The sequence below is a fragment of the Echiichthys vipera genome (genome assembly GCF_963691815.1).
Source record: "Echiichthys vipera genome assembly, chromosome: 15".
Lineage (NCBI taxonomy): Eukaryota > Metazoa > Chordata > Actinopteri > Perciformes > Trachinidae > Echiichthys > Echiichthys vipera.
In genome coordinates, this window is record NC_139840.1 from 15,805,321 (window position 1) to 15,831,117 (window position 25,797).

General features: G+C 40.2%; 4 protein-coding genes across 4 annotated transcripts in view; 2 read left to right on the plus strand and 2 right to left on the minus strand.

Moving 5' to 3' along the window:
• Window positions 1-139: 139 nt before the first annotated feature.
• On the minus strand, window positions 140-2,012 carry LOC310957881 (aldo-keto reductase-like; the record flags this gene model as incomplete). Its single annotated transcript, XM_083928619.1, has 4 exons — window positions 140-235; window positions 372-431; window positions 598-780; window positions 1,947-2,012. 4 exons carry the CDS (start codon window positions 2,010-2,012, stop codon window positions 140-142), a joined length of 405 nt encoding a protein of 134 aa, XP_083784745.1.
• extl2 (exostosin-like glycosyltransferase 2) lies at window positions 2,005-6,017 on the plus strand. The gene is made up of 6 exons (XM_083927706.1): window positions 2,005-2,063; window positions 3,181-3,635; window positions 3,768-3,838; window positions 4,533-4,648; window positions 4,786-5,242; window positions 5,411-6,017. The coding sequence occupies exons 1-5, from the start codon at window positions 2,059-2,061 to the stop codon at window positions 5,183-5,185; spliced, it is 1,047 nt and encodes a 348-aa protein (XP_083783832.1). The 5' UTR covers window positions 2,005-2,058; the 3' UTR covers window positions 5,186-5,242; window positions 5,411-6,017.
• A 12-nt stretch (window positions 6,018-6,029) lies between these two features.
• parla (presenilin associated, rhomboid-like a) lies at window positions 6,030-11,062 on the minus strand. Its single transcript, XM_083927707.1, has 10 exons — window positions 10,956-11,062; window positions 9,393-9,576; window positions 9,199-9,303; window positions 8,960-9,092; window positions 8,720-8,815; window positions 8,400-8,549; window positions 8,110-8,180; window positions 7,919-8,020; window positions 7,487-7,584; window positions 6,030-6,718 (listed from the first exon to the last, which is right to left on the minus strand). Exons 1-10 carry the CDS (start codon window positions 11,033-11,035, stop codon window positions 6,565-6,567), a joined length of 1,173 nt encoding a protein of 390 aa, XP_083783833.1. The 5' UTR covers window positions 11,036-11,062; the 3' UTR covers window positions 6,030-6,564.
• Window positions 11,063-24,714: 13,652 nt separating this feature from the next.
• Window positions 24,715-25,797, plus strand: part of fgf12a (fibroblast growth factor 12a) — a gene marked incomplete at its 5' end in the record, with an annotated part of 28,662 nt that continues 27,579 nt past the window's right edge. Inside the window, one exon of the mRNA XM_083928953.1 lies at window positions 24,715-24,847. Coding sequence (XP_083785079.1) covers window positions 24,757-24,847 — 91 coding nt within the window. The remainder of the gene's footprint in view (window positions 24,848-25,797) is intronic.

The following is a 25,797-nucleotide window of genomic DNA, read 5'->3' on the forward strand; positions in this document are numbered from 1 at the left end:
CCCCAAAACACATCATTTGAGTGAAGTTGTATTTTTTCCCTCAAAGTAAAAATTTTAATTTTTGCAATTTCACAACATTCATAACCAATCGAAATCACCAGGCATTAGTGAATAATTTCTGCAGCATACACGGCTGGTGTTACTCCCCATTTGTTGGATCCCAGGCCATATGTCTCCCATCATGCAAGTTCTTTATAACCTCAATGTCTTCCTCCTCCAGATGGAATCCCAACACCTAAAAGAGTGCAAAGATGACGAAGACGGGGTGTTAAAAATGTTAAAACAATCAAGCAATATTAATTATAATAAAGACAAGTTGGAAAGGTAATTGCTTATTTCAGAATGGTCTTATTCTTTTTTTCCCAACTCACTCGACAGTTCTCTAACACTCGCTCCTTTTTGGTTGACTTTGATATTGTAATGGCTCCAGTCTAAGAGGAATACAATAATGAACAACACTGTGGTGACCAACAGGTAAAAATGGTGGTATTGACATTTATGTTAGAAAGTAACTCACTACTCGGATTAATTATGTTCAATAATAATAGAGTGGAAACATGAGTTTGACACTGGAATAGAGTGATACTGTTACACTACCTGAATACTCCAGCGGATGTAGATCTGAGCAGGTGTGCATCCATACTTCTGTGCCAGCTGGATAATAGTGGGGTCGCTTACAGCTTTACCCTTGGCCAGAGGGCAGTACCCCTGAAATGCGATACCCTCCTTCAGGCAGTACTGGATCAGGTTGTAGGGCTGCTGGTAAGGATGGTACTCCACCTGATGGTGGATGCTATTATTAGTTTATTTAACAATACTTGAAACAACAGCAACACAATGTAACAGCGTTCTGGTAGATAGTTGTGTGCAAGGTGGAAAGGGGGCAGACTACCCGGGGCTGGGGGGGCTGGTTACTGTTTTACAAGTAATTAGTGCCATAACCACAAATTAAAAGGCACTGAATACATTGGTTGACAGACTGAACTATGTATATAAAAAAATTAGTGGAGGTTCTCCGAGGCCCCCCTTACAAAAGGTGTTTAGTCTGCCAATCACTACTCAGCATGAGAATCTGTCAACTAATCTACTGACCAGTGACTTCGTACTGTCTTTCCTCAATAAACTTAAGTTTAGGACCCAGAAGAGAAGGCATTGTCTAATACCGTGGGAATACTTAAATAAACATAAAATCTACAAGTGTTATTGGGGCGGCAGTAGCTCAGTCCATAGGTGACTCGGGTGGGAACCACACAGGGACTCAAAACACTGGTTTGAGTCCCTGTGTGGACCATGAATGGAGTGTTGTCTGGTGGCTGGAGAGATGCAAGTTTATCTCGTTGGCACTGCCAAGGTACTTATGAGCGAGGCATCGAGCCCTCAACTGCTCAGGGCGCTGAGCCATTGGCAGCCCCCTCCCTCTGACATCTCTCCATTAATTGCATGTATATAGATCCTGTTTGTGCATGTGTGTATTTCGGGCCACTGTGTGTCACCTGTATAATAATAATAAAAGAGGGAAAAAATTGAATTTCCCTTGCGGGATGAATAAAAGGATTTCTTCTTCTTCTATTATTTTAGCTCTACTAACGTTTAAGATCATCTGTGTCCTTGCCTTTTATCTGAACACTTGCGTAGGGCTACTTTACGAGGACCCTCAACTGTCCAAAGTCCTTGTGTAAAAACACTGCACCACTAACGCCCAAAGACTGTATAAGAACCTAACGAGAAGAAAGTGATGGGGTTAGCGTCTCTGGAGCGGCTGGAGAGGTGCCTCGAATCATGGACATGGCGTCGGTGTCCAAGGGATAATAAATGTGTTTAAGAGAGTGGAAAGTTTTGTACAAAACTCTATAAATTGTCAACAAACAGACTCTTTTTTTTTTTAAACTAGTTGGCAATTTGTGCCTACGTTTTCCAACAACGCAGCTGACTTCCACTCACGCTACGATGGCGCTGTGAGCGTGTGACGTAAGAGCTCTGCCCCCTTTAGGCTCTTTGGTCACAGCCAACATGGCGACTGTGTAAAAGCAAACGGACTGTGTGCGCAGTGTCAACAAAATGAGGTGAGTTATGGAGAGAAAGCATCACTACAGCTGCGTTTAGTGCAAATCAATAGCTCTGTCTGCTATACTTTAAATATATATATATATATATATATATATATAAAATATTCCTGGCCCCCAAATTACTGTATGTTAAACGTAAAACAATTTCGTAGAATGAGGCAGTTTTGAGGGGGTAAGCTAACTTACTTACTTTAATTTTCTTACAGATCAAATTTAGCATGTGTAGAGAGGGACCCTCGACTCAAGGAAAATATTGTGGGACTCATACAGATTTTTTTGAGCAGTCTCCTGCTGCTGTTGAACCCTATTTAATCAGCAACCGTTTCCTCTTGTTAATGTGCACCGGTTATTTACATTGAATGACTTTATAACACAGGCTATGTGCTCCGCCCTCTAGCAGGCTTACCTATTGGTTTATCCCCTTTTTATACAGTCTATGGTTTATCTATCGTTTTTGTATTTACAGTATCATGTCATAGAAAACATGACAATAATACCTCTCACCATCAAGCACACTGGATGAAAATGATAACTTAAGTTGTAGATAAACAAAAAAAGTGAAAATAAATAAATATTAATTTCTACATTTTACATGTTGTAGTTGCTAGAGGTCTTCAAGCACCTTCATCTCCTTATATGCATCAAGGAGAGATCTTGCATGTGTCCCTCTCATTAGTTTTAGAGATGATTTGACCAAAGAACTGGAGTTACATCCAGGTAACTACTATGTCTGAAAGCCTCACGAGGACATGCAACGCGTTATGATGAATCCAGGGAAAGTGTTTCCACAAAAATAAGTTACAGTTGAGTGTAAAGCCACGCGTCTCTGTCTTATATCAGACTTAATGCATCCTAAGTTGAGTCTACTTTATATTCTGGGATATCTTAATTGGGACAAATCCATGGGTAATTATTGTTCATATATTTACTCTATATAATCAGAGTTGGGTCAGATTACTTTGAAATGTAGTCAGTTACTGAATACAAATTACATGACAATTTTTGGAATTTGTTACATAATAGATTGGATTAAAAAGAAAAGTAACACTGTAATGTAATCTGTTACCACCCAACACTTAATGGGATGTCCTGCTATGTACCTCCTATAATGCAGAGTCCTCCGATGTTGCATGGGGCTCAGGCGAGCCTATTTGGTTTGGCCAATCCTGCTGCTACTCCTGGTTGGTGCAGCCCTGACCGCTCTGCTGCCTGCTGCTGAGGACCAAGGAGGTGTTGCTGTCCTGGGAGTGCTACGCAGGGCAACATCACAAAAGCAGAATCCTCCAGCACAGGAGGACCAACATGCTGACAGCACAGAAGAGGAGCAGAGGTTCACCATCATCATCCAAACATACAACCGCACAGACGTTTTGCTCAAACTCCTAAACCATTACCAGGCAGTGCCTCATCTTCAACGGATTATCATAGTCTGGAACAACATTGGAGAGCAGACACCTCTTAAGTTATGGACGTCTTTAGGGCCTCATCCGGTCCCTGTGGTCTTCAAGGAGCAGACTATCAATCAAATGCGTAACAGACTACAACCATTCCCTGAGGTCGATACTGATGGTCAGTATATAGATCAGCTTGCATATTGTATGCTTGAGTTGGGTTCTTAAATATGACTATATAGACCTATATGTTGTGCCTGTTTCAAAAATTTTTCAGTGGCATTTTTTTGATATTTGCTATGATTCTTAGCTGTGCTGATGCTGGATGACGACACCCTGGTCAGTGTTCCTGACATCAGTTTTGCTTTCTCTGTCTGGAAGGTAATAAGCTTCAGGGACAATGTGGATGACATTGTATAGCTAAATTACATTTGGATTTAACTTGATTATGTGCAAACCCCAATTCCAATGAATTTGGGATGTGGTGTAAAACGTAAATAAAAAAAGAATACAGTGATTTGCAAGTCCTTTTCAAACTATACTCAATTGAATACACTACAAAGACAAGATATTTATTGTTCAAACTGATAAACTTTTTTTGTTGTGGCAAATATTCAATCATTTTAAATTTGATGCCTGCCAGGTTCCAATAAAGCTTGGGTCAGGGTGATGTTTACCACTGTGTTAGATCACCTTTCCTTTTAACTACACTCAATATGTGTTTGGGAACACTAATTATTTAAACATCATTAGTGGAATTGTATCCCATTCTCGTAACTGAAGTCATACATCAAGCTTCAGCTCAACAGTCGCTGTTATCGTATTTTGTGCTTCATAATGCGTTTAAAAGTTTTTCAGTTTGAGCATTAAATATCTTGTCTTTGTAGTGTATTCAAATAGGTTGAAAAGTATTTGCAGATCATTGTATTCTGCTTCCATTTACGTTTTACACAATGTCCCAACTTCATTGGAATTGGGGTTTGTACATAAAAATGCATCCCGTAGTACTGCATCATACACAATGTGACGGCCTTAAGCAGGTACAGCACAAGTTGTTTTGTCTTTGGTTCTGCAGCAATTTCCAGACCAGATTGTTGGGTTTGTCCCTCGGAAACATGTTTCAACACCAGGAGGAGTGTATAGTTATGGCAGCTTTGAACTGCAGGACCCAGAAAGAGCTGGAGGTGACAAGTAAGTTGTGCTTTTGTTATGATTTCTTTTCCAAGCTCCACCTCAAACAAGCGGCCAATAAAATGCCTTTTATTTGATCCTACTTTTGATTTGAAAGGCCGTTTATTAATACTTCTTTCTTGATCCGCCCACTGCAGATACTCCATGGTGTTAGTCGGTGCTGCCTTCTTCCACCGTCGCTACCTGCAGCACTTCCAGGACCAACCTCAAGCAGTGCATGCGCTGGTGGATGAAACACAGAATTGTGACGACATCGCTATGAACTTCGCTGTAGCGCTGTATTTGAGGAAGCACTCGATAGGCAGCAAAAACAAACCCTCTGGGATCTTTGTCAAACCCGTGGACCTCCGCAACCTGGAAAAGGATGCCAGCAGTGGGTACCAGGGTATGTGGCATCGTCCAGAACACCTTCTTCAGAGATCCTACTGTCTGAACAGGCTGACACAGATCTATGGCGTCATGCCGCTTTGCTTCTCCAACCTGATGGTCTCCCAGTTTGGCTTCCCAAGCTATGCCAACCACAAGAGTAGAGGCTGAGGAGCTGCCACACGGCTGTCTGTCTTGGATCGAAAGGTGGACTCAAGTATCAGTCTGGTAAGTCTACTGTCTATCACTGTCTAGGCTCAGCTAGGTTGACACTGTTTAGAGGGGGATAAATACAACGATGTTCGTAAGAATATTTAGCTTGTTTGCTTAGTTTACCTGCTCAGTTTTGCTGTTGGTATTTTGTGATACTGAGCAGTTTCACGATTGCATCTGCAGGACTATCATGGATTTTGGACAATCAGAATTTCCTACACATGGCCCAGTCTGATGAACATCCATATTTAATAAGGTAATCTGTACATTGTTACCAAAGTTGCCTTTCTTTCAGTATGAACAACTCTCTCAGTGGATTGTAGTGCAGTTATTTCATAGCCAGTAGGCAGGTGTCAGTCTCAGACCTATTTTGACAATTAGTCTTGTTTGTATCCATGGTTTACAGCTCTGATGCTGCCTGGTTAAAATTTTGTTTTTAATACATTTATAGTTGTTTATGGAATGCATCACTTCTCTGGTGAGCTTGTGTACAGATCCTACACATTATGAATGAATGTTAGAAGATGTAGGTATTCTGAAGTTTTGGCCAAAAGTCCCCACCAAAGTGTGAATTTGTAGAATAGAAAAATAGTATTGCAGGTATTATGTACTAACATTATCTTAATGTACAGTACTAAGTCTGCATAGACAATCTTTTTTTTCTTTTTTTAAACGTGCATATCAAGTTTATAAGACTGTATCCTGTTTTTCAGTTTAATAAAGCCAACACTTTTCTCTGAATATAATTTGTGGATGACTTCACAATTCAGGTATCAGTTGATATCTAACTTACTTACCTTGTTTTAATGAATGCTCCCTTTTGTTAAACAAAAATATAAATGTATAACTCTGATTGTTGAAACTCCAGTTTTAATAGCAACATAAGACCAGCCCATAGGACTGTATATTACAAATGATTCAATTACTAAATTGCATCAGCACTCTGGTCTACCCAGGCCTCTACAATTGCTTTCAGAAATACGATCAGGACAAAGCCAACATGAAGGCTGAAGGTTAAACATCTTCAGATTAGCAAGAGGTAGGAGAGTGATGACATTTTCATTCTGTAGCTTGAAGGGCTTACTTGTAGCATCTATAAGTAAACACCTGGACTGCAACACCAGGTGTGAGGTCTAACCCGTTTTTCAGGTCTCTGCCTAACATTAAATCAGTTAATGCTCATTACTAACCTTGTTTGATAAACTATTTTTATTAATAAACAAAAACGCTCAATTCCCTCTTGGTGAATAAAAGTGTACTTGCATATTCTGGTGTAACTGTGGACTTCTTCTTTAAAAAAAAAAGAAAAAAAAAGATCTGAGAGATCTTGCAGAGTCTCATTGTGGTCCAGGTCCACTACCACCACCACTGACCCCAGGCCCACCTCCTGGCCTGGATCCACCGGCACCTGCCGAACGCACGTCATGCCACAACTTCACAAGAGGCTCCCTCTTCCTCCAAATCAGTTTGTGACCGTATGCCACATACCATCTGTAGGACAGGACGCAGAGACAGTTAAAATGTTTTTGGATACTACAAAACCACATAATACAAAATAACATCCTGTGAAATGGTTTACGCCACTGTCAGTAGCATAAAGCTACAACAATAACTAGAACACTAATAATAAAATCATATTATGATTATTATATGTGAGACTAACTGAGCAACAATGTATTATTACATATAGTTATCTTTACAGTGTTTCATGATAACAGCAGGTGATGATGCTGATGTGTTTGAAAGATCCTGAAACAGCTAGTAAGAATTGTGGACCACTAGGTCTATTTAGTAGCAGTCTGAATCCTATGACCATCTTTTTAAATTAAAAGGAATTAAAGATCTTAAAATAAATAAAATAAAAATCTGAGCAATTAAAAGGACCTTAAAAGTCATCTTCTAGGCTGGTTAAGATCATGTGATATGATCAAAAGCTCCAGAGGACCTACTAAATGGACCTTGTGGTGAGATTTTCTCATCCACTGTCAAGATGAACTTTGAACCTCAGCAACACGAATACTTTTGACTCTTTCACTGTATTATTTCTTACAATTTGCGCCTAACCCCAAACCTTTCTGCTCTTAACTGTATATTATGGATTTTGAGGATAAAAGTTAGACTCAAGGGCATTATTCTCCAATACATCTCCAAACACATCAACAATGCATTACCTGTAGAGTTTTTGCCCCTTTTTTCTTAATGAAAGCCTTAAATACACTCCATTATACATTTCAATGAAACTGATTATTGGACACTCACACTCCAAAGAGGGCTCCTCCAAGGTGAGCTGCATGGTCAAACAACCGCCATCCCAGTATCAGACCTGCTGTATCTATGGCAATGAGCGCTTTCAGAGCCTAAACAGTCCAAAAACATGAACCTGAAGTTACACATAATGTGCCATACCAAACGATCAACTATCTCTCTACCATGCGTTCATTCATGCATACTTACACATTCACTCACACACACTGGAATTTGTCCCTTTCGCTCATGCATAGATTTACATCGCTTGCCTGCAGCGAAAACACAACACGTGAATGTCAATACCCTATTAAATGTATGAATTGCCAAATGGTTGAATTCACATTACACTTAAGAGGTTTGTATCTACATACCAATATATAGTGCACACACCCAAGGCAGGGAATGCACACACACAAATGCACGCACATACTGTGCATCACTTACATTTCCTGCTGTGAAAGTGATCATCGGGAGGAAGATTATGCCTAATTTGGCCTCTGGCACTTTTGCACAGACTGCAGCAAGTACTGCCATGACAGCACCTGACTATGGATCACACAAAAGACAGGTCAAAACATTAGAATGACCGGATTACTTTGGGTTTAGCTGTATTAAGATTTTAACAAATATCTTACCGCTCCTAATGATGGATGGAGACGTCCAGAGGCAGTTTTACAGAAGTAGCTGACCATAGTGGAAATCACACCTGAAAATACACATTATGATTGAGACGTTGTTATAGTTGTCATGTTTTTAAGTTTTCTAAATGTCTGTGGTTTAATTTGATGTCTTAAAGAGAAGGTTATTAACTTGTACTACTTAAAACCTAGATTCTGCAACAGATTAAAAGGGATTTGGATTCAATGCTGTTTCAATACTGGATTATTCAATTCAGACCCCAGTCCTATTTTTTTATTTGACTCACCAGCAGACAGGTAGACTGCAAGAAACTGCTCCCTCCCTAAGAGAGAGACGATCCCTGATGAGAATGTCCACAGGACGTACATGTTTGCCACCATGTGGATAATGGAGTAGTGGCTGAAGGAGGACAGGACCATGGGAAGGCACCGTGTTTCTGGTGGGTGGGGTTGGGGGGAGGGGTGGACAGAACGGAGAATTTGATCGTGGCCGGTGGAATCAGCTGCAAAATTTTACACTAGAGACTCATTGCTCTCTTGTGTAAGTACTTTGTGTTATTTATTTAATAATCTCCTTTCTTTTAAACTGGTAAACATTCATACTCACTGGAGGCTGGGTTGGACGTGAAGTACTTGAGCATGCTTCTTTGCATTGAAGGGATCCGCCAGCAACACAGGACTACAACGTTTACTGCAATGATGCCTGAAAAACCGTCATAAGGAAAGCTTGTGAATATACATGAAGAAATGTGGGAGTATATTACACACATGTAATGATGTTGATGCTAGCCATTCAAGTTGAAGAAACACAGGAACAAAATAAGTCTATGTGTGCAGAATAAGTTACCGGTAACAGTCTTCTGTCCCTCTGTGAGACTGCTCCAGAAGTCATCCACCATGGACATCAGGAGGATGAGCTGTTTCTGGAACCCTGACAGCTGGTTCCACCAATTGTGCCAGTACGCCATGTCCTGAGACCCCTGGTGATATATCAATAGTTCACTGATTCATCGTATGCAGCCCGTTAGTTTCATCGATGATATACATTGACAGCAGTAGTTAAAACAACAATCATTAAAACCTCACCTGTAAGAGTTTTTCTGACTCCTCTTCATCTTTTGCAGTCTGAACTTTTGACTTCAGGGTCTCATATTGCAGAATTGCCGCCGCGCCAAATGAGCATCCTGTAAACTGACATGGAGTCAGACAACAACCAACGCCCTCATAGTGTTCTCTCATACCTTATTTTCTAATTCTGGTAGAGGAATGAGAGGACCTACCCCTACTGTGAACATCAGCGGTTTTAAAAGTGTCGGCCTGGGGACTTTGGGAGGAGGTGGGGGTCCTGGTGTGCCAGCCTCAGAAGGTGAAGCTTTTGTTTCTTGGGTGACATTTCCTTTCTTTGTATCCGGCCTTTTGGCTTCCCGACGGAAACCGCACCTCTGTTGGTTGTGGAGGCTCAGTCTTACAAAAATAAAAAATGTAGACACAGTATTAAAACTAGTTTACAGATAGCTTAATTGAGGAGTGTTTGGATGAGCCCCTTGCAAAGCACGCCATGCCTTTTGCCTCCTTGGGGACAAATCTGTTCTACCGGCTGGACTTACAAAAGCACAGTTTGGGTTAGCTCTTGCAGTATTATGCTAAGGAACTGGAAAAATACAGCACACCTTGTTCTAAAGACTGGATCACACTTATGACCATTACGAGTTAGTTGAAATTCACTAAAATGTGGGGTTGCTTCCTCAGATTTATTAATGGTGAAGCTCATTAGATATGTGATAGAAAGCCTATATCATATGGGGTTCTGTTTGTTGTGGAGAGCAGCGCGGTGACAGGACCTTTCAGGCTGCGCTGTTGCGTTTGCTTTCAGTTTTCTTACTTGGCTTCCTGCTGACTACAATGTAAAAAGTATGGTAATACATAAAATGTGTATAAACAATTATGTAAAACTTTGGTAACTACACAGAATAACATTAACAACTTCAGGGTACAAGGGGAAAAAATACAACCCTGCAGTGAAAAAGCTTCATATTATGTTCATATTTCTTGAGATGTTGATTCACCTTTTGTCCTGCTGAAACTACTGATTATTTTCATACTGAGTCATTGCTTGGTCTTTGAAATGTCAAAAAGAGCGAAAAAAGTACACAATTTCCTATAGTTCACAGTGATGTCTTCACATGGATGGTTTTACATTCTGAAACTCAAACATCTTTAGTTTACTATCACATAATACGAAAAAAAAATCCTTATAACAGAAGCTGCACCAATATTCGCTGTTTCTTGCAAGAAAACATTAGGTCACATGATTAATCGGTTATCAAAATAGTTGCTATTAGTAACAAGAGTGCACAATGTAAGTATAACCATGAGCAACACCCTTTTGTTTTTCCTGATTCGCTAATTTCAAGCACCATCTGTGTATAATTCATAATTGTGGTTATTTTCTAGGTGAGTAGCATGCATGGGATCAAGGCCTCATGACTTAACTTTAAATGTACTAGGCCCTATCCCTATTGGTCAAAACATTTGATTCATTTATTGGGATATAGATATAATATTAGTAAACATTAGGCAGTAGGGAAAGCGGGACATTAATTAAGCTGCCTGAACACCTCCGCCCATTGAAGTCAGATACAGATAACACGGACGGTTGTTGTGCATTTTCACTGTAAACAGACGAAAACACAGCTGTCTTCCGCCCCGTGGATCTCTTTACAATGACAGTCGTAACAGTTAGGTAATCGGTAATCACACACTGCAGCTCTAGAAAACACAGACACACAGACACACAGACAGACGCAGACGCACGCAGAAGCACACGCTTTACTTCTGCTCACCTGGGGCTTCGTGAAGTAGTGTTGGTGCATCTTATGAACTCTGTTTTGGCCCATTTCACTACACATCCTCGCCACGCCATGTTTGTGATGACCTCCTGACGGAAGCCCGTCCCACTGACCGACTAGAGCTAATGCTGCGTTCAAGGGCTCCTCTAAAAGCTCCGACTTCCGACTTCCACTTGCAATGTAACAAAGAGTAGGCTTTTAGGAGGGGTAAATAATGGAGAAATATACTGTTATCTATTTGCTGCAATGTCATGTGCACAATATATTGTCAAGTATAAACGATAAAGATATATACTGTACATAAATCCCCTAAAGTAACTTATTAGACATAACCCATGCAATAGAAGGGTAAGATGGGGGCATGCCTTTGTTCCTCCCCTAGTAACAAAGTCATTTTACTGTAAAATTAAAACATATTTGGATAAGAGTTTAACATGTGCATAAACTAACACACTGTTAGGAGAAATTAATTCTGTTTTTCCAGTTCTGTTGTAATAGCACGCCCTCTAGAGGTTTAGGACTTTTCTATAGGCTCATAGTTTATAGCTAAAAGGGGTTAAAATATCAACATAATAAAATATAAATTAAGCAAAACATCTACATTGTGTAGACAGTATTTACAAATAAGTAAACTAAATGTAAATATAATCTAAACAAATATGTAGTAAATGTGTATGCATAATGAGAAGAATTCAGCATGGGCCTGTGTTGTGCAGTCACTACAACATCTTTGGATTTGTCCAGGTAGCACTTCACTTCCCTCTAGTGGTGGATTAAAGTACAGATTTGTCAAATACTTGGGGTCTTTCCAGTCATTGGTGGAAAGTATTTTGCTGATGTAATTAACTTAAGGACAGTTTTGAGGTACTTGTCTTTCAGTCCTGTGCTATTTTCAACTCCACCACATTACTTTTTACTCAACCACATTTATTTGACAGCCTGTAACTATGGATAACTAGTAAACAGTTTGGATGCATAGGCCTTTTTTTCACAGTACACCATTTGACCCAATAGTAAAAGCAAATGTGTAAATATTAAACTTAATGATGGCGGACTTCCATTTAGCTGCTTCAGTTTCAGGGCCTGGTTATTGTTCATGCTGGTTCACTCTCCCACTGTTAAGACTTACAGGGACAACAGAATAGAACAGAGACATCGTAAATGTCGTCAATAACACCTGTTTTTCAAACTGTGAGAAGTCAAAATGTCTGCTGTGAACAAAGCCTGTTGATATATATTAACTACCAGACCTTAGTGATATTAATCCAATAATATAATATAATAATATCACACTCTGAAAGGGACAGTTCTGCATTATGAGAAATTTTACTTTTGATACTTTAAATACAGTTTGTTTTTAAAACTTTTGTATTTTACTTATTAAACATTTTTGAATCAAGGACTTGTACTTGTAAAAGAGTATTTTTCCATTATTGCATTGATCATTTCACTTAAGTAAGGGGTTTAATAACTTATTCCACCACTGAAGATGGATTTCCAAAATTAAAGAAAGAAACGAAATAAACGTTAAAGCCCCTGAACATCCACACAGGTGTTTTCAGTTAATCCGGATGATTAGACCTCTTCTCAGGACTGTGTGGGTGTGTATACTGTGATTGATTGACATCTTCCCAAGTCTCCCGTTTCACCTGTAAAGGCGGGAAAAAGTACACCTTTATCAGTCTTATTGGTAGAGGGACATTTATGACCTCATAAATTCCCATCAAATTCTCATCAAAGCCCTGCCCACCTTCAACCCAAGCAAAGGACTAATCAGCCAGAATGAGTGAAAACACCTGGGTGGGTATTCAAGGGCTTTTTTTTTGGTGTGTGCTGTAAACGAGATGTTTTTAGTCATGCGTGTGCCCAACATCTCCTCACCTGTTTTTCTTTTTATTTATTATTTATAAATTATTATTTATTTATTATTAACTGTTTCTTATTCATACTAAATATTACTGTGTGAAAATAGAATGTAAATGCTTTGAGCACAGAAGAGAATAAGAAGATAGAGATGCACGGTTTATATACCATTCTTCAATGTCAAAATATTAGTAACAATTTAATACATTTTTTTCCATCTGTGAGCACACTGGAATTTTGTTGAAGACAAGAGAGAATGTAGTGGAAGTGTCGGACTAAACAGTATTGATAGCATGAGGTGCTGGTATTGGCTCCTGGACAAGTTTGATAAACTCCTCACAAGCTTGCCAGTGACTCCAGAAATAGGTGAAGAAGGAGGAATTTACAGTGAGAAGGCTGCACTGCAGTGTCTGCGGAGGAACTAGGGCTCTCCTACAATGCATCTGCACTTGACTTGCTGGGCTACTTTTGCTATACATACACAATATTGCAAAGAGAAATTACATAATAGAGCTGGAAAGAATAAATTAAGTTGAGGAGCAGGTACATAATTAATCTTAACTGAAGCAGACAATGCATCCTGTTGGGGACATTGTAATACAATCTCACTTCTGTTTGGCAATGATATAGTCATACAGGAAAGTGCAGAGGTTTCAGGGCAAAGATAAAGTGTACAAAGAAAGAAGAGCAATATGCCTTTGCCACTGTAGGACACAAGGACATACTGCCAAGTTAGATGATATCCTATGGGTGCAGGTCTGGGGCAGGGGAGGACAGGGAGTTGTGGGAGGGGAGGAAGAGGAGGGATGAAGAGAGCAGGGAAGGAGAGGGAGGGATGACAGTGATAGGAGCGAGCACGGGACAGATTGAGGAGGGGAGGCCAAAGAGGTGAACAGAAAGGGAGGTGAGTGGACGGAAAAGAGGGTGACAATCATAAATATTTAAGCAGCTGCAGAATTTAATTTAGGTAAAGGCTAGTTGGATTTCGATAAAGAGCCGTATGATGCTGCAGCCTGTTATGCAACGCCACTTTCTCTGTATCTGTAGAGGACTATAGGTTCCTTTCTGATCAATGCAGTGCATTTTTTCCCCAGCAGAGGTGTCCTCTTTCAGGCCCCCTTATCGATTTGCTGTGAGCCGACGCCAAAGCATTCGCCTGTGTCGGCAACAGGGTCGTAAGACCTCTGTCATGTGACGGGAAGTATCTGAAATCAGAACAACTTGTCTTTGACGTAGGGCACTCGTTCATCTTACTACAACTATGTTGCGATAAAGTGAATAATAAAGGGTCTCTGACATTTTGGGCCAATATTTGTGCTGTGCATTTGGATCCACAGGCAGACGCATGATGCTAAACGTCATTTGGCCTTGAGGCTTCTATTTCAGCCCAAAGGATAAAAACATCTAATACCAGCAGCACAGTCTTTTTATAACACCTAATGCAATCCTAGCTGTTATCATAGCGTCCCATCAGAACGCTGACGATGAGTTTTCAAAGACACTGATCAATGTGGTAGTTAGATAATACCATACTGTGACTTGTTTTGCGTCTCTTTCCTGCATAGATTTCGAGACTCAGATGTCAGCGAGGTATTGTGATATTTTTTGGGAAGCAGTCCACAGCTGATTGACACTAAGCTGTGTGAAGTGGGCACCGAATGGGATTTAAGATAACGCAGCCACTGCAAAGACCTGTTTATTTTACCCAAAATGCCACAGAGGAGAGCGCACAGCACGGCAGCGTCAACCCCTCTCTATAATTGTTTTTAAAAAGTTGTATATGTGCAACGTTTTTATGTTTTGGGGTTAAAACCCCTTAGACATTACAGAATGAGAGGGGCACTTGAATACATATGTGGGCGGCACACTCTTATGCACACACTTGTCTGACCTGGCATTTCACACTAGGCTGAGTACTCAACAACAGTAAACAACTTCCTCAAGATCTTTTGGCACAAACCCATTACAACGAAACAGCCAGCTCATTCTGAAAGCACAGAGCAGTCATTGTATAGACTGTACATAATGTCTGTCAGAATTATACTGCAGTATAATCAAATAGCAAGCACAATAAAGAGTCAGATGGCCAGGACACAACTATTGATCCGATTCATTCATTAAATATTGATGTCTCTCAAAATATAATCTGCCTTTGCAGAGAGGTAAAGCAACATGGTACAGTATGCGGTCAGCAGGTGTGTGAGGACGGAGCTCAACAATTTAGGCTGGAAGTAAGATAAGATAGAGTTTATTGTCCTGAAGGAAATTAGTCTTGAACCCAACAGTATCTGCTGCATACAGCACAATCACAGTATATGACTGTATATAACCGTATACGACACATCATAATAGTCATCATAATGGTGTAGGCTTCATACAGCAGCCTCATTAACATATTGTATCATCATAAACATGTTCAGGTAATGTTAAAGCAGCATCTCAGGAGTTATTCTCTGTCTAAAAGTGGATTTATTTTTGTAAATTCAGCAGAGAATGGTTAAAAATAAAAAATAATACATGAAAAAGTTTACTCACTTTTTTTTCAGAATTTAGGTTTCAAGAAGGAATGTATTATCCTGCAAATATACTCTCACTGGCCTTATTGGGACATGTGCTAAAGTATATTGATTTATTAATGTATAATGCAATGCACACGCTGAAGGAACTGACATGATTACATTTCATTAGGAACTGTATGAATTAATATGACAAATAAATTACATGACATTATAAATATAATAAACATGAAATGGCCATGACACACAGATTATGGAAATGAAAATGGCTGGGTTTAAGACAAAAGTCTAAGAAGGCAAGATCAATTATTGTTTTTTTGCCTGATTTCTCCAGTATTATAAAGTATATGTTTTATGAGAATTGTGACTTTTGTTGCACACGTGGAAGCCTAGAAATCTGAAATATACTGTTTATAAGCAGCTTTCTGGTCTGTATGAATGTGTGGTGTCTTGCACGATAATAAAAGGTAACAAAAACTGAATTCCCTCATTTAATCACATATATGAACAAATATTTTCTTATTCATTCTTTTGAATGATCGGCACCCATCTAAAGTCGAACATTTAAAGACATTTTGAACAGAAAGACAGCGTTGATCACTGTTTATCTATAAAATAACAGTGTTTTATCAGCATTTCAGCACAACAGTGACTGAAAAGCTCCTGACTGTAGCCTAAACACTCCTGCATCAAGACACAATGCACACCCTGCATCCACTCTCCCCTGCAACACACACACACACACACACACACACACACACACACACACACACACACACACACACACACACACACACCCCTCTCATTCTTTACCTGAGCTCTCAGTCCACCTGACTCAGAAACTCTTGCAAACACGAAGGGAAGGGGTAAGCACGAGCTCACCGAGGACCTCTGCATTTGGTGTCACTCGCGTGCGCTTTAGGGGGTGAGTCCCTGAAAGAGCTATTTTTTTGCAATTAATTACTTGAAACAAACAACTTGCCTCCCTCTCTGCTCGGCTGTCCCAACTGAAGAAGCGATTTATTCCAACCAGTCCATATTATCCATCCCCATCCGTACGGCAGTCAACTTCAGCACCGCAAGGGGACATGGGTGATAAAAACGCCGGTAAGAAACTTCCACGTGCTTGTGTATGAATAAGTTATGAGCTCATTTTGTTGTGGTGTTTAGTTGTGCTTTTTGGGGAGGAGGGGGGACGTAGCGTTGTTTATTTGTGTGGACTGCGGAACACAAAAATACTCAACTTTTTATTATATGCTACCTGCATCAGGACACCACATGTGACGGAGCAGGAATGCACTTCAATAGCCTGCGTTCGAACTTGAGCTTGATGCTACTGTACATGTGCGTTAACCGGCCACAGATCAGCACATGCTCCGCTGCTGCATCGCGATGCTGCTGCTGCTGCTGCTGCTGCTGTATCCCGGCGTCATCGCTCATTCTACCGCCTCCACTCTCCGTTCAGCACCTCACACCTCTCCAGCACTGGGTACATAATAAAGTATCGACACAGATAGTCCATAATGTATTGAAAAAAAAAAGCACCTTAATTGCACCTTGTGCAAACATTAGGCCTGCATTTTCGCCCCTCCAGTGCTGCGCATGGTAAACGGCTTTAGTCTCCCTGATGGAGCTTTCGTTTACTCGATCAGTGCTGTCAGCTGATTTAGACAAAAACTGCTGGCTCTCCACTTTTTTTCCCCCGGAGATGAATGTGCTGCTGTTCTCCGTGCAGGGGTGGTGCGGCGTGGCCTCAACAATCAGCATGCGTGTTGTTGACAAAGCTTTTCAACTCTCAGTAATGGGCTATAGAGGCTGTTATTTAGAGGATAGAGTGCTGCATGAACGAACTATGCTGCCTTGTGCTTGTCCACACGCAGCTTAACATGTGTAAGTCACTCTAAAACGCCTGGTTGCGGTGGTGTTACAGGGTAGTTTGATGATGATTTGGGTGAAAGCACAAACCAGCCATATTCCCCTCTTCAAATTTATTTGAATAAGGGACAGCATGCCCTTGTTTAAGTGGGGTAACCTTCTCGCTCATGGTCACCCTGATCTGTTTTACCCAAAATTAACAGTAAAGCAAAAAAATAAAATGAAAAAAATACTGCAGTAAAGCAAACATACAGAAGTCACGGGGTAGACAGTAGCCTAAATGTCAAGGTAACTTTAGGCTGTAAACCTGACTCATCCTTCTTAAATCCATATTCTATCTGCAGAGTTAATGCCCTTGTTTATTGATCTCACACATGGGAAATGAAGTGTTCACTATACAACAAATATGAAATGCTTCATACTTTACTGTCATTCATAATGTGTATTATTATCCGTGGATGTTAATGATTCCCACCAGAGCACCTTTGCATCCTGTGTTGTATTTCAGCAGAAGTGGAGTGTACAGTAACTTTATGATTAACCTAGATTCACGTTATCTTATTTGAACTTTGTGTTTTGTTTTCTTTCATCTCTGTTCAATAGAGCTTTGTTAAACTGCGCAAACATTAAACATATAGATAACAGGATGATTCACATTAAAAAGCCAACATTATCTCAATATAGTACATCAGTCTGACCTCACAGGATGAGGTATCTTCCAAACCAGCACTTTGCATAGTGTGTGCGTTTTTGCGATTCAGTGTGTGATGACAGCAAGGCTTATTTATTAACTTATTTGTTTCATATGTACAGTATTTCCTGTTATATTTATCACTTTTTTAAGTGCTTCAGTAATTAGTTATTCTGTTTGGGAATATAAAATGATGCACCGCCAAAGCATCAACCGACATACAGGAACTTAAGGATGGTCCTGTTCTATTACCTGATCTTGAGGCCCTGTTTTGAAGAGGTCCCCTGTGTAAAAAGCTTGTTTTAAAGTGATGCTGTCACTGTGTTTGCATGGTGCATATCCATAATTAATTAATATGTGTTTAATTAAATTACCACATAGAAACCTGGGATTGATATTCCAGCATAGGAATACTTAACACAATGTACTGAGAAGGAGGAATGCACTGTTTGTATGTGAAGTTCCTCACTTGCCATACTCTCATGTGCACTCCTCTTTCAGAAAGGCTCTTCACAAACATGTACACACAGCTGTTTAGTGTTGCTGATTCATTTCGCACATCTCTAACCCCCGACCCCCCTAACTCTCCTCATTTTTAAATCCCGTCTTTCTCTGTCATGCACACGACAGCAACCTATTATTCCTATTTGCAGCCTTGGCTTTCGCATGATTTAAATCTTTCACGCATAGTGGTCACTAAATTCTAAATAAACAACACTAAATTAATTAATTAATTATACATGGCTATACAGCAGGCCCATTAAATAAAATATATATAAGATACAATAAAATCCTCCTGTTTGTTTCCATAATAGGAGAAATGTTAAGGCTAGTTGCGTCTTTAATATTGTGATGCTGATACTTTATGTGACAGGTATCATGTTGCTGTGTTGTACTCAGATTGAGCCACTAACCTCAAGTTTGCACACTTGTCATTTTTTCAACAGTTTTGCTGATTTAGGCAACGCAGACATTGCTTTAGCTCTAGAATATGAGAATGCTTTATGATAATTCAGCAATGGTAGTTGCCATCAGCAGGGACTCAGGGCTGTTGTACAACAAAGTGTATGTTTATGTTACTCACTTCTACTGAATCAAAGGTCTTTTTTTCTCTGTTGTAGCTGAACATTAAAACTAAAACTTATAGAATTTAGTTCAACAGATGCCAATACATTTTCACTTGTTGCAGAAGTTTGGAAATTTGAAGCATTTTAAAGGCCATTTATTCGTATTACGTGTCTTAGTTCCAATCAAATGACATATAGTTTACATTTCTTCCTCGTCTCCCGCATAGTTATTTTACACATGGAGTAGTTTTCACAGTTTGTAAACCGTATATGCTGTAAAAAAAATAAAAAAATAAAAAATCAGTGTCGGTCAAACTCACGTTACTGTCTATATTGTATATAGTGTTTCCACAGACAAAAGCAAAGTTTTTCCATGCACTGGTCAATTTTGGGGTATTTTGCTTTCATACCATGTCTTTTTAGACTAGTGGAAAGACAACCAAAATACACATTTCGGTGTTTATTTTACTCGACATTGTTTATTTGTGTTTGTGTTAGCAATAGAGAATACTTCATTTGCATATTTAAAGGTTTGTTTGTTTTGTCATATTTGCTGAAACTGTTACTACATCCTGACAGTACTACATATAATCTGTGAAAAAATCATGTTCCTCTGCCTCCACCTAGTGCCCCCAATGGCATCTGCGAGATTACCGATCAGGGCCGAGCAGTATTTGAAGCAGTGTCAATGACTGCCCCTGAACTCCAATCAAACTATATATCAAATACGATTCAAGATTCTGTTACTGTATAGCAAATTTCTGGCATTAATTGTTTTCAGAAACACATTTTAATGTACCATTTAGGTGCGGTGGAATCTTGAAAATGACATTAGGGACACCATGTGGAGGCAGAGGAATTATCCGTCTCATAGTGCCATCAGGATATGGTGACAGTTTCAACAAATATGACAAAACCATATAGAAAGTTACCTACTCTGGGCTTTACCCATACGATTTGGCAAAAATATTTTTCTTAAAGGTTGAATATGGAGGATGAGCAGAACGCCGCCATGTCTCAAGATCGCAATTGCAAAGACAAAAAATAATTCCATCAGTCTTGTTGCCAGGTCCAGTAGCCTACAGGAGACCGGAGGAGTTTGACTGACAGTTACCGTTAGCCGTTACTGCTACAGCTAAGTAGCCATTTGGGCGTGCGTTTTAATGCCGTTGAACTGCTTTATCTCATCGAGTGAATGCTTGGCCTACACTGACTCTAGTTTTTGCCTGTCTCCGCTCACTCAGCTGCAGCGACAAATAACGCCCCCTTCGCTGAGGCTCAGAAGCAGCTGCAGGATTGGAAAACTCCATTTCACCCAGTTCCAGCCTACAGTAGCTGCGCCCAACAACAGACAACCCTGGCAACTCCCAATGCCGGCCGTCGTTGTCATTGTCATTGTCGAACCTGTCAAAAACTTTAAAAAATATTAATTCAGAATAAATATTTTTTTTATGGAAAAGCAATACTTTTATTCTGTACCCCTCAAACGCCCCATGGGTGTATTATATATATTTTTGTAGCAAAATATAGCTTTTAATAAAGATTCTACATATTCAACCTTTAATGTAAATATTCAACTGGGGAAGTTTCACTTGTAGTGTCTCCACTTAATACTTTATTAAAGCTATATACTTTCTCTAAAATCTAAAGCAGTGTAATGGCTGCACTGTATGGAAAGTCAAGTAGAATATTCTAGATGTGTTGCACAATGTTTTATACATACATCTGTGTAATGATGCCAATGCTTGGCTGCACAGCATGGATTTGTAATGATGGAGCCATCAAAACAATTGTTGGGTTGACTTTAATTAATTTATAACGTTTTTTTCCTTGCAAATGCAGAAACAAACAAACAACCTTCTTATTAGATGACAAATAATAAATTAAATTAAAGTATTAAATTAAAAGCACACAACTTTTTTTCCTTTAAATGAAACGATCTGGAAGGGAAAGGACATTGAATTCCTAATTTGTATTTACTTTTCCAAAACGGACATCTGTTTTTCTTCTTTTAGCGTTCGACAAGATGATTCATTTCCATTGCAGTTCCATTCAAAGCGGGTATCACCTTACAAGGTGAACATTTTTTTCCCCTGCTTCTGTTGACATACAGTGTATAGGATGGTGAAATGAGAGCTGGCTGGTTTTGTATCTTTCCACAGTGTCATCACAGATAGTTCTGAGTTTGCTCAAATACAGACAGGGCACAACCTTTTGTGGTCAAGGTAAAGTGTCTGAAATACTGCTCAGCCACAGCCAGCTGAGAGAAGAGAGGGGCACAGAAATGATGCAGATACAACATTATCCATTAGATAGTATAAGGCAGCTATAAAGGAAACTAAAATGAGTTAAGTAGGCTTACCAGAGAGAGGGAGAGAATTGTGCTATAACCTATCTGCCAGTTTACAGTATGCTGTATTAATTATATGACACAGATCGGTGCTTAATTGCATTATGTGCCGATTAGAGAAATGGGCATATCTTCCTATCACTTACCCTTAACCAGTATCTGTATCTTGAGCCCTTCTTTACATGGGTAGTTGAGCTTCTTTGTCTTTAAGCAGCCATTGTGAAGGACTTGGTTTTAAGAAACTATATTTTAGACAACTGACTAAGGCGCTTTTCAAATATGAATAAAGACTCTGTCACCGCATTGTTTATTTCCTGTCTCGGATGTTTTCAGAAACATTTTAGTGTACCGCAAAAATGATAAAAGTGTGTGCTTGGACAGTGCTTGGTTTTGGCCTGACATGGCCGCGGGGTCACAAACTTTCAGAGTCGAGGAGTATTCTTATATTTTAGATTTGATCCTTGCTGCCTAGTTCACTAACAGTCATTGACAATACATTAGACATTGGCTCGGCTCCGATTGGTTGTTTTCCTTCAGGTGAGGTGGAATCTCGCATTTGCCATGAGGAGCGCCAGGAAGAGGCACAGTAACATGCTTTTTAAAAAAATCACTGTCAGCATATAGTGACAGTTTAAGCAAATATGACAAAAAATGATTTTAAAAAAAAGTTACCTACTGCAGTTTTAAAGGGAGAGTCCAATACACTTTAGAAAATAATCTAATTAGGCAAATATTTACTTGTGATCCGCTAGCTGTCTGTTCTTTGTTTCCACTGAAAAAAAAGACAGAGCTCAGACCAAGCCACACAACACTATTCCGTTCAAGCGTATGCACAGGACAGGGGAGAGACCGTGGATGTATTAAGAGAAAGGCAGAAGGAGCGAGAGGAACTGTAAATCTGGCACATGCTAACGCTCTGAAGGTGTATTTGTTTGGGCGTTGAGTTTAAATATCAACTCTCTCTCTTTCTCTATCTCTCTTTCTCTCTCTCTCTTTCTCTCTCTCTCTCTCTCCCTCTCTCTCTCTTTTTCTCTCTCTCTTTCTTTCTATTACTCCCACTGGTGATTGGCTCTGCAGTGGGACAATAGTTGGAGCTGAATATACAGCACCATCACCATATCTGTAACTCTGGGTCTGATGCCAGCTCCCTTCCTCTCTCCCATCCACTCATTCTCTTGTTTCACCCCTTTGACCTCTCCTTATTTGCATGGATGCTGTTGTTGAAGCATTTTGCTGACCTAAAACGTCCTGTTATGTACATTGTATACATTACACATAGTGAGGGCATGTTCCCAAGGTAGTTGGTGCCATATTGGTTGTCCTTGTGGTGCAAGGTTATATGAGCCCAGGAACATATTAGATATAGAGTAAAATACTTTAAATACAGCAGTGCGATAAATGAATGCTGCAGAGCTTGTGCAGTGTCAAGAACAGCAATGTGTCGGCACATAGCAAATCCCAACATTTTTGTTTTCTCTTTCAGTGAATCTGAACACTTTAAAGACTTTGTCTCATTTTCTCTCATCCTCTCGCTGCTACATGGTCATCTCGGTTTCTCTGCATCTGCTTTTATTCTTAGTGCTTTATGTTATGGCACCCCCTAGAGTAGAAAGTTGCACATTGCTTTGCTTTTCTAACAACTCAGTGCAACACTCTTCATAAACTGGCCCAAAATGCATAGTGGGATTTTCAGTGTTGTCTTTTGGATCATGATAAGTAAACAAAAAAAGATGTTTAGAATACATTTAAAGGAAATTAGAGTGAAGATAACGCACATATTTGTGAACACCATACATTTGGGATCACATTTTGTGGAACATGTTTTTCTGTGATGCTCCAACGATTATTGTTGATTCCATTCACTCCTAAAAGTATTGAGCAATACTTTATACTTACACTATTATAATTGCAATAATTTGCAATTAAACCTTTTATTTTTGTATTGATTCTATTTTGTTGTTATTGTAGGCTACGTGTTCCTATCCTGCCTGCTTAATTATTTGTTCCTTGATGATGATGATGATGATGATGATGACGACTTTTATTTTGAAAAGTGCTTGCCTATTCACTGAGAAATGTAGTTAAAGCAGATACACAAACAGTGGTAAGTAAACCTTTAAGTACTTAATCAAGTGAAGTACTTCAAAGTTCCACAATCTACTTTATGCATCTTGTATAATAAATGTATCAACGTGTATGTACTTTTTACTCTATTGCATTATTATCAGTATATAATATTATTATCATCAGACTTTAGTTAGCTACTTTACAAATTTAGATTTTACCTGAAAAATATGTTAGAACTTATGATGTATTGTTGCAGATCAAAAATTGTTCAAATGGTCTCCACCTTGACCAACTATAACAATGAAAATCCAAGTGTAGGTATAATAGGCTACATACTTTTACTTGAAGATGTTCTACTTGTAAACTGTCAACAAGTGACCACTTTGCCTTGTTCCTCAGGATAAAGTGCTGATCAACTGTATTCACTCATATATCACACAACTACTTTATATCAGCATGCATGTGCGTTATGGATGCAGTTGGAGAAGCTGTAATTCTTGGGTATAATGTCATTTTTTTTTTTAAATTTCCTCTTAATACACTTTTGGTGGCCGCACTGGCCGGACACTGAGCTGACTATGTTGACACCTGAGCTTCCATAACGCAGTGACATCAACTTTGTGTTAGGCCTACTATCATCATCGCATTAGGAAAACACCTTCTCTTTAAAGCGATAGGCTGCAGCTGACGTTGGCGCTGCGTTACCCGCTTGCACCCAAAGGGTCTTGGGGGGGTTGGGGGGGGCGGAGAAAAAAGAAAAGAAAAACTATTGCCTACTGGATTCCAACATCTGTGCAGCCAGCGTCAGATCGTCGCCTTTACTGTCAGCTCCGCATTACCTCACTCGTGGCCGGCCTGCCACTTTACCCCTGCAGTTTAACTTTGGCGTGCATGCTCCCCTCTCGCCCTCCCTCTCCTACAAATCTCTCTCTCTCTCCCGTTTCTGCTATTACGTCCGCTGCTGGTAAAGACGCGGAGGCAAGAGGGAGGGGAGGCGATGTACAATTAAGAGCACATTGTAACGTCCTTGCGTTGCCTGTCGTGGCGGAAGAGGAGTGCGCCGTGAACGCGAATGACCGTCGGTGGACGAGAAGATAATAGACAGAGAGAGATAGTGCTAGAGGAAGAGACAGAGAGAGAGAGAGAGAGAGAGAGAGAGAGAGAAAGAGAGAGAGAGGATCACTCAAGATGCCTCGTTTTAGCGTAATTTGTCCTGCAGACTGTGCCCTTCCGGCGTTTTGAGGGCTGCTGTGAGCCTATAGAGAGAGGCTGGCTGGCCGGCTATGCTATGCTGCCTGACCCTGCTGTGTTGTGATAGCGTTGTCCGATTGTTTGGATTGAGGAAGGCTCCCATCAACCCAAATCAATGAGGATTCTGAGGCCATTCCTTCAGAAAGGAGCGCATATGCTGCAGTGTTTCTGTGGACAACGATCGAAGTCGACCACTATCACCAACGGTGAGAGACGAACATAGCACCATAGCTTTTGCAGCTACCTTCGCTTTGCATGCTTTCTCTCTTGAGTGATGAAAAAAAAGAAAACGGGGGAGATATAGAGAGAGAGAGGGGAGGGGAGGGGGGTTGGGGTGGAATGGTTCCATTGGCCACTCGACTGTGTGAGTAACATCTTCCGAGTCTGCAGTGCCCCTTGTGCTCCCGCATCTGTCCCGAGTTTTGTGTTTTGCGGGTATAGCTGCTGGCAGCTGCTGGCAGTTCAGCCCGAGAGAGAGAGAAGGGGGGGTCCAGATACTTTACCAGACTGAGCTATATTTGCAGACGAGCCTGTTCCAATGCTGCATCTGAAGCGGGCCAAAAAATGAACAATGCAGGGATCAAGTCATTAAACTTTAGGGGCCTGGAGAGGCAGCATTGTGTTTTTAGGGCCCCAGACAAGCAGCGCGGTTCAGCACCAGGGATAGCTCCTTTACAGAAGTACTCCAAAGGCAGGGGCTCCTGAAACTTTTCATGTCAGGGTTTCTTTGGATAGATTTAAATCAAAACCAGGACCTCACAGTGATTGTATTCTCTCCAAGTATTCCCATTTGACAAGATAAAGTTAAATGTGAATTCAAAACTACCTAAACTACTAACTGCCTCTCTTACTTCTTTAAGGTAATGTTGTGTATATCGTTCAGTGCAGCTGCCTTCACCCTCACCTGGGAAATCAGAGTGAGAGTGACTTACTTTGCCACACTTCCACTATAAACTTCAAAGTCACAACACACACACACACACACACACACACACACACACACACACACACACACACACACACACACAGACACACACACACACACACACACACACACACACACACACACACACGTATACACACACAAACACACAATCGGGTGCACACACATGCTCATACATAACCACCACTCAACAGTCTTTGGCAATAAGCCTAG

What these genes read in the sequence shown, in the direction of transcription:
- extl2 (XM_083927706.1), top strand. An exon ending in TTGCTTTCTCTGTCTGGAAG is followed by an intron (nt 3,839 to 4,532) that starts GTAATAAGCTTC and finishes TTGGTTCTGCAG; the next exon opens with CAATTTCCAGACCAGATTGT. An exon ending in GAAAGAGCTGGAGGTGACAA is followed by an intron (nt 4,649 to 4,785) that starts GTAAGTTGTGCT and finishes CGCCCACTGCAG; the next exon opens with ATACTCCATGGTGTTAGTCG.
- parla (XM_083927707.1), bottom strand. Translation starts at nt 11,035, where the DNA reads ATGGCGTGGCGAGGATGTGTAGTGAAATGGGCCAAAACAGAGTTCATA. An exon ending in AGTCAGAAAAACTCTTACAG is followed by an intron (nt 9,093 to 9,198) that starts GTGAGGTTTTAA and finishes ATATATCACCAG; the next exon opens with GGGTCTCAGGACATGGCGTA. An exon ending in GGGACAGAAGACTGTTACCG is followed by an intron (nt 8,816 to 8,959) that starts GTAACTTATTCT and finishes ACGGTTTTTCAG; the next exon opens with GCATCATTGCAGTAAACGTT.